Source organism: Narcine bancroftii, chromosome 11, assembly GCF_036971445.1.
Source record: "Narcine bancroftii isolate sNarBan1 chromosome 11, sNarBan1.hap1, whole genome shotgun sequence".
Taxonomy (NCBI): Eukaryota; Metazoa; Chordata; class Chondrichthyes; order Torpediniformes; family Narcinidae; genus Narcine; species Narcine bancroftii.
This window is the reverse complement of record NC_091479.1, coordinates 9,230,428-9,246,834: the sequence shown is the minus strand read 5'-3', so window position 1 is coordinate 9,246,834 and position 16,407 is coordinate 9,230,428. Positions and strand designations below refer to the sequence as shown.

At 42.0% G+C, this 16,407-nt stretch overlaps 1 protein-coding gene across 1 annotated transcript in view; it reads left to right on the top strand.

The window, feature by feature from the left end:
• Nucleotides 1-13,553, top strand: part of ubl7a (ubiquitin-like 7a (bone marrow stromal cell-derived)) — a 15,530-nt gene extending 1,977 nt beyond the window's left edge. Inside the window, exons 3-10 of the mRNA XM_069902517.1 lie at nt 846-928; nt 1,839-1,923; nt 3,741-3,798; nt 5,977-6,110; nt 7,202-7,251; nt 11,651-11,818; nt 11,906-12,031; nt 12,333-13,553. Coding sequence (XP_069758618.1) covers nt 846-928; nt 1,839-1,923; nt 3,741-3,798; nt 5,977-6,110; nt 7,202-7,251; nt 11,651-11,818; nt 11,906-12,031; nt 12,333-12,470 — 842 coding nt within the window. The 3' untranslated portion in view covers nt 12,471-13,553. The remainder of the gene's footprint in view (nt 1-845; nt 929-1,838; nt 1,924-3,740; nt 3,799-5,976; nt 6,111-7,201; nt 7,252-11,650; nt 11,819-11,905; nt 12,032-12,332) is intronic.
• Nucleotides 13,554-16,407: the final 2,854 nt, after the last annotated feature.

Here is a 16,407-nt window from a genome sequence, read left to right as displayed (position 1 = left end):
TCCCTAGATGTATTTGAGGGAAATTAGATCAATAGGAGGGAGATGAGAATCTAAAAAATTATCAAGGATGAGATCAGTGTATGGGATGATGCTCGTGGAGAAGATACGTCAGCAGGAAACATTTTCTTTCTATATATTTTGAGCTTTAACCTCATACCTGGTTAGAGGGAAAGCCAATTTCTGGTTTTGTTGTAAGCCTCATTTGTCTCTAATTGAAATAAACAAGGCATTGTGACGCAAGCTATTCATCTCCACTGATTCCGTCTGACTAACTGTGTCCCTCCAGCTTTTCATTATTCACTCACTTTCCAGCATTTGCAGTTCGTTTTCTTCGTACAGTAAAATCCTTGGTATCCGGCACCTATGGGGGATTGATAGAATTTTCTGGTTGCTTGAGATTGTGTGTTGCGCGGATTGGCGAACTAACAGTGAATAATGCCAGTTTTAAACTTCTGTATTTTTTAATCTATTTATTTTTTTGCAATTCTTTTTATTTTTTGCTGGTTGCTTGAGGCTGCCAGTTGCTTGAATTCCAATTAATGGGTTTTACTGTATTTTTAAATAAAAACAATGCTGGAGGGGGGGGGGGTGGGCAAAATGAAATCAATGATTTTTTTTAAATCAGAACTATTTTAATCATTGCTACTGGGTTTTGGCATCAATCGAAAAAAATCATTCACTGGCGAATTGCAAAGAACTTGGATTTAAATTAAAATAAATGTGTGTGTGTGCGCACACCAAGCTTACAGAAGCTTTTTAGAAGTCCCAGAATGCCAGTGCTGAGTTGTTCTCTTTTTTCTCACGTTGAGAGATTCTGAACCCATTGGTGCATTGCTTCCTCACAGAACCCGTGGACCAGGCTGCAGCAGCTCGAGAGTTCCGTGTGCTCCAGGCAGCGCTGCAGGCCAGCCCCTCCTACAGGGAAGCGGTAAGTGAAACTGTGGGATCAAAGGTGTTGTGTGTGCCTCCATCAGGCCTGAATGGAAGAGCCATGACTGAATAGTTGGCAGCCAGATAGCAAGGACAAAAGTCACATTGTGCAGGCAGCTTGAGATGGACTGCACTGTATTTTTTTTACAGATCAACTGAATGAAATTGGATTGGAATAGAAGTGGGAGAAATCTGCTCTTCTCCAGCAAAAGGAACAAATTCCACAGATTCACCACCCGCTAGCTGAAGAAATTCCTCCATCTCTGTACTAAACGGATGCCCTTCAATCGTGAAGTTGTGCCCTATTGTCCTAGATTCTCCCATTCATGGGAAACAACCTTTCTACATCTACTCTGCCCGTGCCTTTCAACATTCAAAATGTTTCAATGAGATCCCCCTCATTCTCCTAAGTTCCAACAAGTACAAGCCAAGAGCTGTCAAACGCTCCACCTATGATGACCCTTTCATTTCCGGAATTATCCTTGTGACCTCTGAACTCTCTCCAATGTCAGCACATCCTTTCTTAAATGAGGAGCCCAGAACTGCTCACAATACTCCACGTGAGGTCTCACCAGTGCCTCAACATCACATCCCTGCCCTTATATTCTATTGCCCTTGAAGTGAATGGCAGCGTTGCATTTGCCTTCTTTACCACCATCTCAGACTTTAGGCTATCCTGCACAAAGACTCCCAGGTCCTTTTGCATATGGGTATTTTCAATTTTCTCCCCATTTAGAAAATAATCTGTCCATTTATTTTTTTTTAACCAATGTGCATGACTGTACACTTTCTAACTTTCAATAAAAGATTGTGTACGTTTCTAACACAATTAGCCCATTCTGTAACTCCTCTCAAAATTCAGAGACAATAAACATTGATCAATTAATCTATTATTGATTCAATTACAGGTTTTCAAGATGTTGGGTAACAAGGAGTCACTGGACCAGATTATTGTTGCTACTCCAGGTCTCAGCAATGACTCTATTGCTTTAGGTAAGGTTGAATCATTTGCCTTCTGCTCTCCAAGCCGCCACTATCAATGCTCAAAGATTATGCGCAATGTTGTCACCTGGTGTCATTTGTCATGCTACATCTAGTTGTTGACCAATAGATTCACCACACGCACTGCACCTCTTCAAGGAGAAAGCCCAGCACCACCAGATCCCAAGGGCAGTGAGGGTGGGCTGCTGCAGAGATGCGATTGGGTTGTGTACACAACAATTTGTCTTTCTTGCAGTCTTCCCCTTGGTCCTTTTCACTTTACCCAATGAGATTATCATCTTCCTTTCATTGCTAAACCTCAACCACATCCAAATTATGTCATTTTCAGTTTTGTGTATGTTCCGTAGATGAGCTGTAATTTTCAGGCTCTGGGATTTTGGCTGAGTTCGAGATTTCCTTCCTGTGGTGTTGCAGAACCTGCTATTCTTACTTGCAACAGCTTGTGTCACCTTGATCATTGATAGCTCTTTATAGCAAATTGCTCTTTTCAGTTGAAGTCTATTAACCGTTGTTGATTTGGCAGGTGTTTATATGCAGTAATGGTCCCACAAGTGTAATTGGAATCAGTTAAATTGAAATGTTTTAAATTTAAATTTAGACATACATCACAGTAACAGGCCATTTTGGCCCACAGGTCCATGCAGCCCAATTTATACCCCATTAACCTACACCCTCAGTATGTTTCAAACTGTAGGAGGAAACCGGAGCCCCCGGAGAAAACCGACGCCTACATGGGGAGAATGTACAAACTCCTTATAGACAGCGCATGATTCGAGCCTCTGTCCCAATCGCTGGCATTGTGCTAAACGCTACGCCAACTGTGCCGCCCCAAAGTAGTAGAATTCTGATAGAGCAAGTTGGGGAGGAATCTTGACCACTCCCTGGGGAAAAAAGCATAGTAGCTTTTGGCTCCTCATTTAAGAAAGGATGTGCTATGTTTGAGAGAGTTCAGAGGATGATTTTGGGAATGAAAGAGTTGGACAGCTCTTGGTCTACACTCATTTGAATTTACGAGAGTGGTGGTGTGGGGGGGGGGGGGGCAGTGGGATCTCATTGAAACATTTTGAATGTTGAAAGGCATGGACAGAGTAGATGAAGAAAGGTTGTTTCCATGATGGGAAAGTCAAGGGCAAGAGGGCACGATTTTAGGATTAAAGGCATCTGTCTCAAACAAAGATATAAAGGAATTTCTTTAGCCTCTGTGAGGTAAATCTGTGGAATTTGTTGCCGCAGGTGGTTGTGGAAGTCAAGTGTTTGAGGCAGAGATTGATAGGTTCTTGATTAGCCAGGGCATCAAAGGTAATGGGGAAAAGGCCAGGCAGTGGGGCTGAGTGGGAAAATGGATCAGCTCTTGATTAAATGTCGGGGCAGACTCGATGGGCTGAATAGCATGTTTCTGGTTCTCTTGTCAGAGTGGTGATAAACTCTTGAAAAGGCACCTAGAGTAAAAGGCATTGTATCTCCCATGGAACAGACCCTCAGTGCCACTTTGACATGTCAAGATTACATGTGCTTGTCCAGGAATGGGGCAGTTGGACTTCTGAATTAGAAATGGTAGCATCACTTTCAGAACTGAGTTAATATGTGCTGAGGAAAACTGAGGGCCTAATTAATTCAGATGCTAGTGTTTTATTGCTGAATAAGCTTCATAAATCTATTGATATGATGGTCCCTGGAGATTAACACCTCAGCAATATGAACCCATAAGGCTGAGGAGCAGAAATAGGCTATTCAGCCCATTGTGTCTGCCCCTTCAACCAAGTCCAAGAGTTGTTATTAATCCTTGTTAATCTTTGCTTTTGAACTAGGTGTGCTTCAGGACAAAGATTTGTTTGCGCTCTTTACTGACCCGAGCCTGTTGGACACGTAAGTGCTGGTATTTCGGAGCCCCCTTTTTGTTGACCTGCATCAGTCATTCAGTCTTGTCTTTTGATCATTATTGATGAAGAGAGCCAGATGGAGATTAGCTCTTCACTGGTGTAAAAAAAAGTTGTTTATTTGGGTTTTTCTGCCTGGATGGATCTAAGCTGCAAGTGTGTCCATCCTGCATTTAAAGTGTCTGCCTGTTTTCTGCCATCTACTCCTGCCCTTTGTCCTATGGTCTGATAGCATGTTGTGGATTCTTTGGATTTACATTAAACCTAGAGAGACGCATGTCTTTTAAATACCAACTCCTTCCCCATTCTCTCCACTCCCCTCCCCATGTCATCTGGTAAGTACAAATCTTACCCAGAGATAAAGCTTCTGACTATCAACCTCTCATCATTTTATAAACTTCTATCAAATCATACTTCAGCTGCTGTTTGAGAGAGAATGACCCAGATTTATCCAACTTCTCTCCATAGCTCATACCCTCTTATCCAGGCAACATTGTGGTAAATTAATACCCTCTCCAAAGCCCCTGCCTACTTCCTATAATGGGGCAACCAGAGTTGTGCACAATACTCCCAAGTGCGGCTATCCAAAGTTTTATACAGTTGCAACATGACTTCCCTACTTTTACTCTCAGGGTAATGCATTTATCGAAAATGTCTGAACAATTCACAAACCTGAGTTGCAATGACAATTATTTATGTAGTAAAATACAAACGTCAGTTTCCCAAGAATGGAAATGTTTCGAATGGGAATCACGGCAGTGACATATTTAACACCGTCTGCATGACTAAAAATGGCTGCAGAGAATGGTTATGCTATCTGCAGTACGAATTGTGTCAATCCTGCACTTCCTACCTATAAAATGACTAGACCATAAATCGACACTAGACTTGGTGAGTTCCAGTTTGTTTGGATAAAGCGGTCGTTAAGCCTCTCGGCCAAGGTGTAGCTTTGATTCCCTGCCACCAGTGCATGGCTCTCATGTTGTGTCACATTACGTGTCGAACTGCAGAGAAGAGCTGGAGAATCTCGTGTTGTGCGAGAATAACAACCTGAGTCTCAATGTGGATAAGACAAAGGAGAGATGATGGATTTCAGGAGATAAGACAAAGGAGAGATTGTGGACTAGCGATGACCACCCTCCACTGCATATCAACAGCTCCGTAGTGGAGAGAGTAGAGAGCACCAAGTTCCTTGGAGTCCACTTAACTTGTGATCTATCGTGGGCGCACATCTCTTCACATGTCAGAAAGATGCAACAGCGACTGCACTTCCCGAGAAGACTGGGGCAGGTAAGGCTGTCGGCCACCATCCTGCCAACTTTCTACAGGAGCGTCACAGGGTGGCACGATTCCTGTAGTGCATTGGATTTCAGGTCAAACCACAGGACCATAAGAGAGGATCATCGACGTGGTTGACCGGGATTGTTGCCTGAAGACAGCACACAAAATCATTGAGGACCCCTTCCACCCCGCACACAGGATCTTTCAGTTACTTCCATCGGGGAAGGGATGCAGGAGCATCAGAGCCAGCACCCCTCTGACTCCACGCTGTAATTCACTTCTGTCGATATATCTGTTTGCTTTTACTCCGAGGGCCGATAAACACCGTTTTGCCCAGTCGTACTTTACAATTGTATGATAATAAAATTGAACTCACAGCAGAGGTTGTGGGGGATGTCACTTCACAAAGAGCTGATCCTATGTTTGTCATGTTTCCTTCTGACTGTGAAGGAGACCATTCACCCATTGAGTCAATGCTGCTCCTGTCAACCCCATTTCCTTGTGTCCTATTATGCTTCATGTACTCCTTGATTCTCCTCTTACTCACTGACGCAAGGGGTCATTTACAGGAACCCAATAACCGACATTTGGGATTGGTCAGGCAACGGCAGTACAGAGGGGGTGGGGAGAAGGGAGCGCTTACAAACCTGCACGTGCAAACCAAAGTGGGCTCTGTACGAGTCCTGCATCGAGGAGCACACTGTCACAAACTGTCCACTGAGACCTGTTGGAGGGGGCACCTCAATTCTTCACTCTCCATCTTGGACGACTAGACGGATTGAAGGGCCATTGGAGTGCGAGGCTTTGCATGCCTTACAAGTTGAAGAAATGGATTTTCTTTAAGATGTCGCTGCTTTGATTTTAATGTCCATGGTCTCCTTGGCAGGTTAATTTCCTCACACCCTGCACTTGTCAGTGCAATGGTGCTGGTCCTACACTCTGTGACTGGAACAACCCCCCCTCCAACTTCCAGCAGTAACTCGAGGAATATTCCTTCTAGTTCGTACAGCGAGGTGCCAGGTAAGAATTCCAGTTGTGCAGTAACATCATATATGCAGCATAATGTCTCAACATGATACGGTCTCTCATCAGCAGGAATTTGAGATTGTAGTTCAAGAATAGAAAGCAAGGCTGCCCAGGATTGAAGTAAAGCAGAGTTCTTAAGCTTTACAGAAAGAGAATGAAGTGGTCAACCATCTTGGAGATCCGAAACTGCAGGTTTTCAGATAAAATGGCGGGTTACTATTCGAGCAGTGAACCTTGCTGGACAGATGGGGCTCGGTGAAGAACGGTCGCGACCGTGCTGTCTCGGCTTGCTGCTTGCCTGCGTTCATTTTGGTTTTGCGGCAGTCATTCTCCATATTCTGTTACAAATGGTCTGTAAAAGGGAAGGAATTGTGTTACTGGACGGTCACAGCTGGCAGTGGCGAAAGGGTTTTCCAGTCGTGTGATTCTTTTGTTCCTTTCAGAATTCCATGTCCTCTGCGATGTTCCTCTGCAATCAGTTTCTGATCTATTACTTGCTACACATTTCGTTGTATTATTATTTAACCCCCGTGGTTATTCTGTATTTCAAAAGTTAAGTCTGCAGACGCTGTGGTTGAAGTAAAAACACAATGCAGGAGAAACTCAGCAGGTTGAATATGGGAAAGATAAAGATACATAACCGGTGTTTTGGGCTTGATCCCTTCAGCAGGTTTCCAAACAAAATGGTGGGGGGGGGTGGGTAATAGGTGGATAAGGGAGGGAGGGAGGGCGCAGCAGCAAGCAGGGGGAGGAGGGATGGCTCGATTCTGTATTTCTAGTCTCAGTAGGCTTTTATTGCATTTGATTTGCCAGTTGTCTGTTTTGCTCTGCCGATAATTATGATCAGGTGTAGTTTCTCCGATATTGACAGGAATGTTTTCCATGGCACAAGTCATCTTGTTAGTCCAGCACATATTCTCAATGCTGGCTGCACAGGTTGATTCAATCCAGGCGTCTAACGTTTTTTTTTAACTGTCCAGCACTTGTGGTTTGCTTTTTTTTTGGCGACTGGCTGCACGTGTCATAACCGCACTCATTCGGTTGTATTGTTGAGAGTTCAATGTGCAACTCTTCTCTGCTTTCAGGAGGATTTCTCTTTGACGGGCTATCTGACGATGAAGATGAATTCCAGCAGGTAGGCATTGCTAGTCAGAGAAATTGCGTGTGTATAGACAAACTTGGTGCAACTTGGTTACAAGCACTCTGCTGTTGGAACTCAGTGGGAGAAAAGACTTTGAACCCTTGGTGAAGGGTTCTGAGCCGAAACATTGACTATGCTCTTCTCCCCACTCATGCTCCTCAGCCTGCTGGTCCTCCAGCAGATTGGTCCTCCAGATTCCAAAGTCTGCACTCTCCTGTGTGTCTCATTAATGCTTAGAATTTGAATTCCTGTCCTGTGTTCATTCAGAAGTATTTCTGGTCTATAATTAGGTTTAAGAAAATGTTTTATTCTGTTTAATGATTTAACCTCTGAATTATTTAGTTTTCAAATCACCAGCTCAAAGTTCCTGCATTTCTTAGTGCGGTGGTTCTCAACCTTTCTCCAGTCACATACCACGCTAAGTAATCCCTTTTTTACAGAGTACCGATGGCACCCTATGGTTGAGAAACATAGGTATAGGCTGAACGCAGGCAAATGAGATTACCTTATGAAGGTGCTCTGACATTAGTAAGGCATTCATTAAAGTGGTACTGCATGTAAGTGGAAAAGGTGAGAACCACTGACTTAGTGGGATTAAACAGCATTTCAAAATCCAGTGGTCAGTCACTGTCCTTGACAATTATAAACAGACTTCTGTTTCCGTAACACCTCTCATGACATCCAGGTAACCAACATTATTTTAAAAACACGCAGAAATGCTAGAGGGACTCAGCCAGTCTTGTAGCACCCAAAGGAGGTAAAAATATATTACTGACATTTCGGGCCCGAGCCCTTCTTCAAGGCATGAGTGAAGAACGGGAAGACATCGGAATAAATACTGGCTGGGAAAGGAGTCCAGACCAACAAAAGGTGTTAATTGGATATGATTAGAGGAGAAATCAGAATTGATTTTGGCTCCATGAAAGAAGACACAGGGAAAAGGAAGAAAGTGAGACAGGCAGGCGGAGCTGGGGGAAAGGTAACAAGGAGAAAGGAGAGGTGTGGTGTTTAACTGAAACCAGAGAAGTCGATGTTAATGCCATCCGGTTGGAAGGTGCCCAGAACGAAGATGAGATGTTCCTCTAATTTGTAGGTGGTCTCAATCTGGCAGTGTATGAGACCATGGACAGACATGTCAGCAAGGGAATGGGACAGTTATGTTACCATCAACAAAGTACTTAAAATTGGACCAGATTAGAATTAGATAAAATAGGGGAAAAGATACCTGAACACATATAAATGGGATGAAAAATTGGTACAACATAGAAGTTCTCCAGTATTACATCATCTACTCAATATTTGGAAGAAGATTCATGTAGAAAGAAATAAAACAAATTATCAATTACTAAAACTAATATTGACGCAAAACAAGTTACTCCCTTTTACAATAGATAACCTTTCCTTTAGAGAATGGGAGAAAAAAGGGATTAAAAGAATAGAAAATTGTTTTTCAGGAAATAGATTCTTATCCTTTGAACAAATGAAAGATAAATACAATATAACTCAAGATACAGCGCTGGCATATTACCAATTGAGATCCTACTTGAAGGATAAATTAGGAAGCAGTTTGAGTTTGCCAGAGGGAAGTAACTTTGAATATGTGATTACAGATACAATGATAATCAAAAGATTTATAACAAATATGTATATTAAACTGCAAGAAAAGGAGAATGAGGAAACAAATGGTAAAACTAAACAAAAATGGGAACAAGATTTAAATATAAAGATAAAAAAGGAAACATGGGAGAAGTTATGCTCTGGAACGATGAGAAATACAATAAATACAAGGTTAAGTATGATACAATATAACTGGATACACAGGCTATACATTACACCTCAAAAGTTAAATAAATGGGACCCAACAGTATCTGATAGATGTTTTCGATGTAAAAAAAAGAAATGGGAACAACAATTCATGCAATCTGGACATGTGAGAAAGTAGAAAAATTTTGGGAAGATCTAAATCAGATATTAAATAAAATAACAGAAAACAATATACCAAAGAATCCAGAGATCTTCCTCCTAAGTAACATAAAAAACAAAGAATTTGGAATTGATTTGGAGGATGCACAAAAAAGATTTGTTAAGATAGCTCTAGCCGTAGCAAAAAAAATGTATTATGTCAACCTGGAAATTGGAAGATAATTTGAAAATACAACAATGGTATATAGAAATGAATAAATGTATTCCATTAGAAAAAATAACATATAGTTTAAGAAATAATATTGAAATATTATATGAAACACAATAGCGAAAACCTACCGGGGACAATCACTACCTAAGTTAACGGAAGGAAAAGGAAATGAAAAGAATGGACTCAGTGGAATTTCTTGTGTATTTTTATTGAATGACAACATTGTTTGACTGGTTTAATGTATCCTAGATTTTGTACTTTAAATGGACGGGAGGGGGGAGGTAGGGAGGGTGGGATGGGAGGGGGGGGGAGAAAATGGCACTGTATATGTGTGAAAAGGAAAAAGTGTGTATCATGGTTAATGTGATTTATGGTGTGAAAAATAAAAAATTGAAAAAAAAACAAAGTACTTAAAAGATGTAGTCAGAAGTAAGGAAAATAGTTCCCAACTGTTGCGTGAAAATCTCTACTTTTTCTTGATAATCATTAAAGTCTGGGCGGCAGATAATCTTTTAGCATTTGTTTGGTTGAGGTATAAATGTTGGGTTAGGGAATTGAAAGAGCTCCCATGCTCTTTGAGTCATCTCGTAGGATCTTTAGTTTATTTGCTCTCTCAGTTAAACATAAGTAGTTTAATCTCATTCCTGAGGTGACATTTCCACCGCAGCACTAATGTGTCTCTGGAATGGGACTTGAATACAAGGCCCTGCCTCAGAAGTAAGGCTGCTGGACTTGACACCAGTTTTCTCTGGTCAGCGAAGGCTCCAGCTGATAAGATGATTAGCCCTTGATCTGGCACTTCATAATGAATGTAACAGGAAGATTTTGCTTCCTGAACACTTTTGGGTGGATTTTGGGGTTGTTGATCATGAAAAACACCTTAATGGACCCTTTTTTTCCCCCAGAAATCACTTTTTTTTGTCGACAGGTAGACTCCTACTTACGATAGGGTTCTGTTCTGGGACTTGTTTCGGAAGTTGAAATTTTCACAAGTTGAAACAATAGTGCCCTCTACCGTTTTTTAATTTAAATACTGAAAACCTTTTATACAGCACAATTTAAACTGGGGGTAAAAAATTACTACAATGCACACAACCAGTTTTTAAATTTAAATTTTATTTAAATGCTCGAAACCTTTATTATAATACAAATTAAACTGGAAAAAAAACCACTACAAAGCTGTGCTGTGTATTGCAAGTGCAGGGAAACATTGTAACTTGAAACAGAAAGTACCTGATTCTATCATATCTTTGAAATATCACAAGTTAGGTCGTTGTAAGTCAGGGTCTATCTGTACTAGTATATTGCCCACAAAGCAAGCTGTTTCGATCAGTCCAAGCATGCCTTGGCATGCACTCAGTGCGGCTGCTATGCAAATATTGTCTTAGGCCTGGACATGCTTTGTCAGTATAGATGTAGACTGGCTATAAAAGCAGATCACATACTGTATACAGATGCTGTGCATTACATTGATGTAGATTGAACACCTGTTGATGCACATGTTCTTCAGGCAATAGCATAATGAGTATATTAAACACTAGCATTTATTGTCTTCAGGAAGACTCAATACGGCAGAAATCTCTCATCAATGTCACAACAGCTGCGATACATTCTGTTACATTTGTGACGAGTTTACATTCAAGGCTCAAAGATGCAGCGTGACTGCACTTATTAAGAAAGCCTATGAGCTCTACTTCAGTTGTAAAATGGTGACCAAGGCAAACCTGGGCTCCTCACGTTTGTTGTGCCACATGTGCAGTCGACCTGAGAGCTTGTCTGAAAGGGACATTGTGTGATTAATCAATAAAAGTTGATGTTCCAATGTGAAACCTCAAATCTGAAATTATCATTGCTTTAATCTTGAAGTTGTCTATCATAATCCCCAATGTTTTTTCAGGAAGCAAACCTTTTGGAAAAAATTTGTTGTCCAGTGTAATGAGACACTCCAGGAATACTGACTGCAGGTAATCTGAACAAATGTTTAGAATCTGGAGGGTCCCAAATGGGTCAGCTGGCATCTCCAATGAGGAATTGTGTGATGGTTTGGATAATCTTGAAACGTTGACTGATATTTCCTGACTTGGTGAATCCATCCAGTTGCTCTGTATAACACTCACTATCCAGGCTGTGATGTACCAACATTTGTATACATCTTAAACATAGCCACAGTTTGCTCTGCTCCTCATTACCTCCTACAATTGTGGAGGGTGCGTATTCTTGCCAACCATGATATTAAAACCCTTTCTTCTTCCTTCACAGTCCCGAGCCACTGCTTCCTCGAACAGTACGTCTGGTTCCCGCCCTGCCACATTGGGCTACAGCGGCTCTGTGGGGCCCCGGCCCATTACACAGAGCGAGCTGGCCACCGCACTAGCTCTAGCCAGTACCCCGGAGAGCAGTGCTGTCACCCCGACAACAGGAACACAGGTGCGTCGTCGTCTCCTGCCCAGCTGCCCCCACCCCTTGGCCGTGTATTTTCCACCACTAACTCGGTCTCTGCTTCTCTTCCCACAGGGCACGTCGTCGAGTCTGTCTCCAGTAATGAGTTCAGGCGTGCCGTCATCTGCACCCATTAGTCACGACATATTCAGTCAGGCCCTGCAACAGGCTCTGCAGGCCTCCAACATCTCAGCCCTTCAGGTGAGAGCCTTTAGTGAAAGTTTGTGTGCAATGGTGAAAACAGGTGGTCCTGAAATGTTTTACCACTGCAATGTGCTGGAAGCTTCTGAGATGCTCCAGCTTGATGCAAAGTTGGTTCCTGATCTGTGACAGTTGAGCCAAATTGATTTGGAAAGTACATACCTGTGTAAAACAGAAGAATGTGCTATGGATTTTTACTATTGTTCTATTCAATACCTCTGTTCTCGTTGGTAGCCGAACAAAGTTTGCTTGGCCTGGGAGGAGAATAGCCTCTAACCCTGGGTGTGTTTGCCTCCTACAGAACCAGTGGCAGCCTCAACTTCAGCAACTGAGGGACATGGGGATACAAGATAACGAACTGAGCCTTCGAGCATTGCAGGCAACTGGAGGGGACATCCAGGCAGCGCTGGAACTCATTTTTGCTGGAGGAGCCCCTTAGCTCAATTGGCCAGAGCGTGTGGAGCAGTTCCAGAGCAAAGAACAGAGAGCAGAGGGCTTAACTCCACAGACTAGTGCGTGTTAAAAGGAAATGTAATTATAGGTTGCACAATCCATTGGTAAGTACTTGGGCCCTGATGAAGGACTTGCATATTTTTGACCAGAGGAAAGCATTGAGAGAACTGATTAATTTAAAAAAAAATCTTATTTGTGTTGATTTTTAAAAATGTGCAGGAGTTATTTGTTGCCAGTACAGTACGGAATCTGGTTTACCTGCGTTGGAAGTTGAGGCATTGCTACAGTCAACTGCCTCTCCTTGTTACAAGCTGTAGGTAGCTCGGAACCTGCTATTGGTTTGGCTTTACTTAATGAGCAGAAACTTGTGCTGCTTCAATGCTTAGGTGGCTGTCATGTGCCCTCCTCGTTGTGTGCCTCTTCCCATTTGGGGAGTTTGTACAAATCTTTAACATTGGACTTAAATGAAACTATTCTATTTCTCCCTCCCCAAACAAAAATAAGACCTCAAGACACCACTTGGAATTCCTCCAAAGCCTCCTTATTGAAGTTTCACTTTAAAACACTTAGATTTTAAACTATGTTGAGTATTCCTCACCTGAGATCTACTTTTTTATGTTGTAATATTACTGATAACATTGTGCATCAGTTATTCTTCAGATTATTGAACATTACTGTCTGTATTCAGTCTATGTTGGACAAGCTGCATGGTTTTGAAAAATGCAGCAACTTTCTTCTCGTGTCCCTGCAAGCTTCTGAAGGATGTCTGACTCTTGCAAGCCTGGCGTAAGCCAGTATGTTGCTGGAAGAAGAATGATCCCCAACAACTATCTTTTCTAGCAGCTGGTGGGAGCTGGTGTTGTGCTGTGTGGCATAACTTTGTCATTGGATGTCTTGGCAAGTATGCTTTGGCCTGATTGCACTTGGCAATTAGTCATTTAGATTACAATCCTCAAAGATCCCAAGAATCCCAAATAATTGGTGAAAATGTAGGTTTGAGAATGATGAAATTTTTGTTCTTTTTAACAATTTTAAATGCATCAAACATTAAAGATTACTTTGAACACTCTTGGTTGTGGAGTTTACTTTTGACTTCCAAGTTTTTCAGTTTGCTCAAAACATGGGAGTAATTTTATTCCTCCTGAGAGTTTTCATTCGATCACGTCCAAGGATTTAGACCATTTCATTATATTTGTGGTAGAGGTGTACAGGAAAACAAACATCTGAGAAGTCGACGTGAAGAGTTGCCTTCTAGTGAATGGAGCAGGTAGAGGATCAGAGTAATGTGCGAATTGAAGATTGGGTAACATCCCGTTAATCCAAGCACCTGGAGGACTTTGATGTCTGAATGATTGGCTATTACGAATTAAAACCTCAACACTTTAAATTTGTTAATTTGAAATAACACTATAGTAATTTGCCAGGAAACCTGGCAAGTTTAAAAGTATGGATGGAAGAGGCGAGGAATAAAAGCTGAGAAGTGATGTGGAGGGGATAGCTCTCTGAATGGAGAGGGTTAGGAAGGTCAAGGTGGATGTGGCACATGGGGTTGGTCAGAGGGAAGCTGGGAGATGAGAGGATTGGGGGGGGTATAGGAAGCAAGGGGGAGCTCAGTAATAATGTCATGGTCAGTCAATGTTTCGGGTCTGGACGCTTTATAAAACTTCCCATTTGTTATATGACACCATCCTTCCACTGTTTATATCACTACATTCTGCACCTTTTTGTTCTTAAGTCTGGGTTGACTTGCCTGTATAGCACACAATACAAAGTTTATCACTGTGTCTTGTGGCCAAGTTGTTCGTGTACTTAAGGGAGAAATTGATAGGTATCTGACTAATCAGGGTATCAAAGGTTATGGGGAAGGTGGGTGAGTGGGAGTCTGGATCAGCTCATGATGGAATGGCAATGTGGACTTGATGGGCTGAGTGGCCTCCATCTGCTGGATCATTAATCTGGGAAATTCATTGCCACAGGGCAAGTTATTAGGTATAGTTAAAGCAGAGGTTGATAAAAATCTTGATTAGCAAGAGTGTCAATGGTTTTGGGAAGAAGGCATGAGAATGGGGTTAGAGGAAAAATGAATGGTGCAGCAGACGAGATGGGTTAAATGGCCTGATTATGCTGTTACATCTTGTGACACGTGTGATAAATAATTTAATTCATTGGCACTGGTTGTTAGTGTAGCTGATCTGGTTCTTGTAGCATTGAAGCTGCAATGTTATTTCTAGTTTTTAGTTTCTCACCTGGCTTCACTGCGTTGGGATTCATAATCTGTCCCACTGGACAACAAAGATTTTGCTTCCTGAAAACTAATGGGTGTATTTTATGGATCACTTTATAAAGTTTTCCTATCACGTATTCTTTTTGTGATTTCAAGTGTACAAAACCGGGAAGTGTAATGTCATTGAAAATTCATTTTCCCCATTCACGCTTGGACTCCTTCCCCGCTGATCTTGGAGCAGTCAGTGACGAACATGGTGAAAGGTTTCACCAGGACATTGTGACCATGGGAAATTTGTATCAGGGCCACTGGAATCCATCAGTGCCGGCCAACTATTGTTGTACACTGTCATGAGAGGCATCAGATGCTGAGTACAAATGAAAATCAGCGGCAAAACATTTTTGGGTCGGTTGAACTAACGTAATGTGTCAGCGTCATATGCGATTAAGTTAACTTTTATTGAATTTAGCATGTTTAATGTTTCTCCGACTTTCTATGTGATACAGTAAATCTGAAATTATCTTTGTGTTCAGATTGAATTTGTCTGTCAATATCTCCAGTTTTATATCAGGAAGCAAACCTTTTGGGGAAAAAAAATATTGTGGTCCAGTGATCAAATCTATTTTAATTTGTTAATACTCAATCTAGAAAGGTCAGTTCACTGGTATGCGATCCATTTTTTGAACACTAATCGCTTGGTAACTGACAGTCACCTCCGTTTTGCAGATCACTGGCAGTCTCCGAGATCACTCCCTGCTCAGTTGATGCCATTTTTGTGTTGTAATTTATTTGGATTTATATCCTTCGCTTCAGACTTTGTTCTGTTTTATTTCTCTTGTTTCACACATTAATGTGCAACTTTCCCAGGTTGCTCGAAGCTGAGAACTCACAGTCCTCTATTCTGCACTCTCCTTCCCACTTCTCCTTCTCACCACATCTTCCACTTGGTCAACTGCATGACACATGAGGGGTAACCAATGTTTCGGGCCTGACCCCTACATCAGGACTCTGCAGATTTTCTTATTTAATTCTCCTTGGTCACTCCTGACACATTTGACCCACTAGATCTTCCCAGCAATTGCTTTCTTGGATTCTACATAGTAAAATTTGATGACATATTTTCATGCATCTCTATCAAGGTGCCATCTAACATCAGAGCAAGGCATTCATAGCTCATGCATGGTGACTACGGTCAAAGGACTTACACCAGGCTCTCCTGTAGACCACAGAAAAGGCTGGCTGAGTACCTCAGGCATTTTGGTGTGCTTTTACTCCAATCACAGTGTCTGGAGACTTTTGTGTTTCACTGCAGACTGCTGGAGGCTGGCTCGTGACTGGCTGAAGGGGTATTGGAACTGAGATGCGAGAGGGTTGCTGGAGGCATCAGATGCTGAGTACATTCAGGAATCCTGGTGGGAGCTCTTGCTTCCTTTTCTCTGGCTGCAAGGGGTGCCGGGCGGTTTTTGCTGATAACGAATCTGTCTGCCATACAGTAGAGTAAAAGAAATTCTGTATCATATCACATTTTCTGCTTTATTAGATGACAATAACATAATCTTGAAGCACAAAGGAGGGTAACAGATAGTTTGCAGAAATCTGTACATTTTCTCTGGAATCTCCAGTTCTTCACTTCCCTGCACCGTAACTCTCCATCCTCTCCCCACACCACCAATTCTTTAATGCACAAGATTTCCCTATA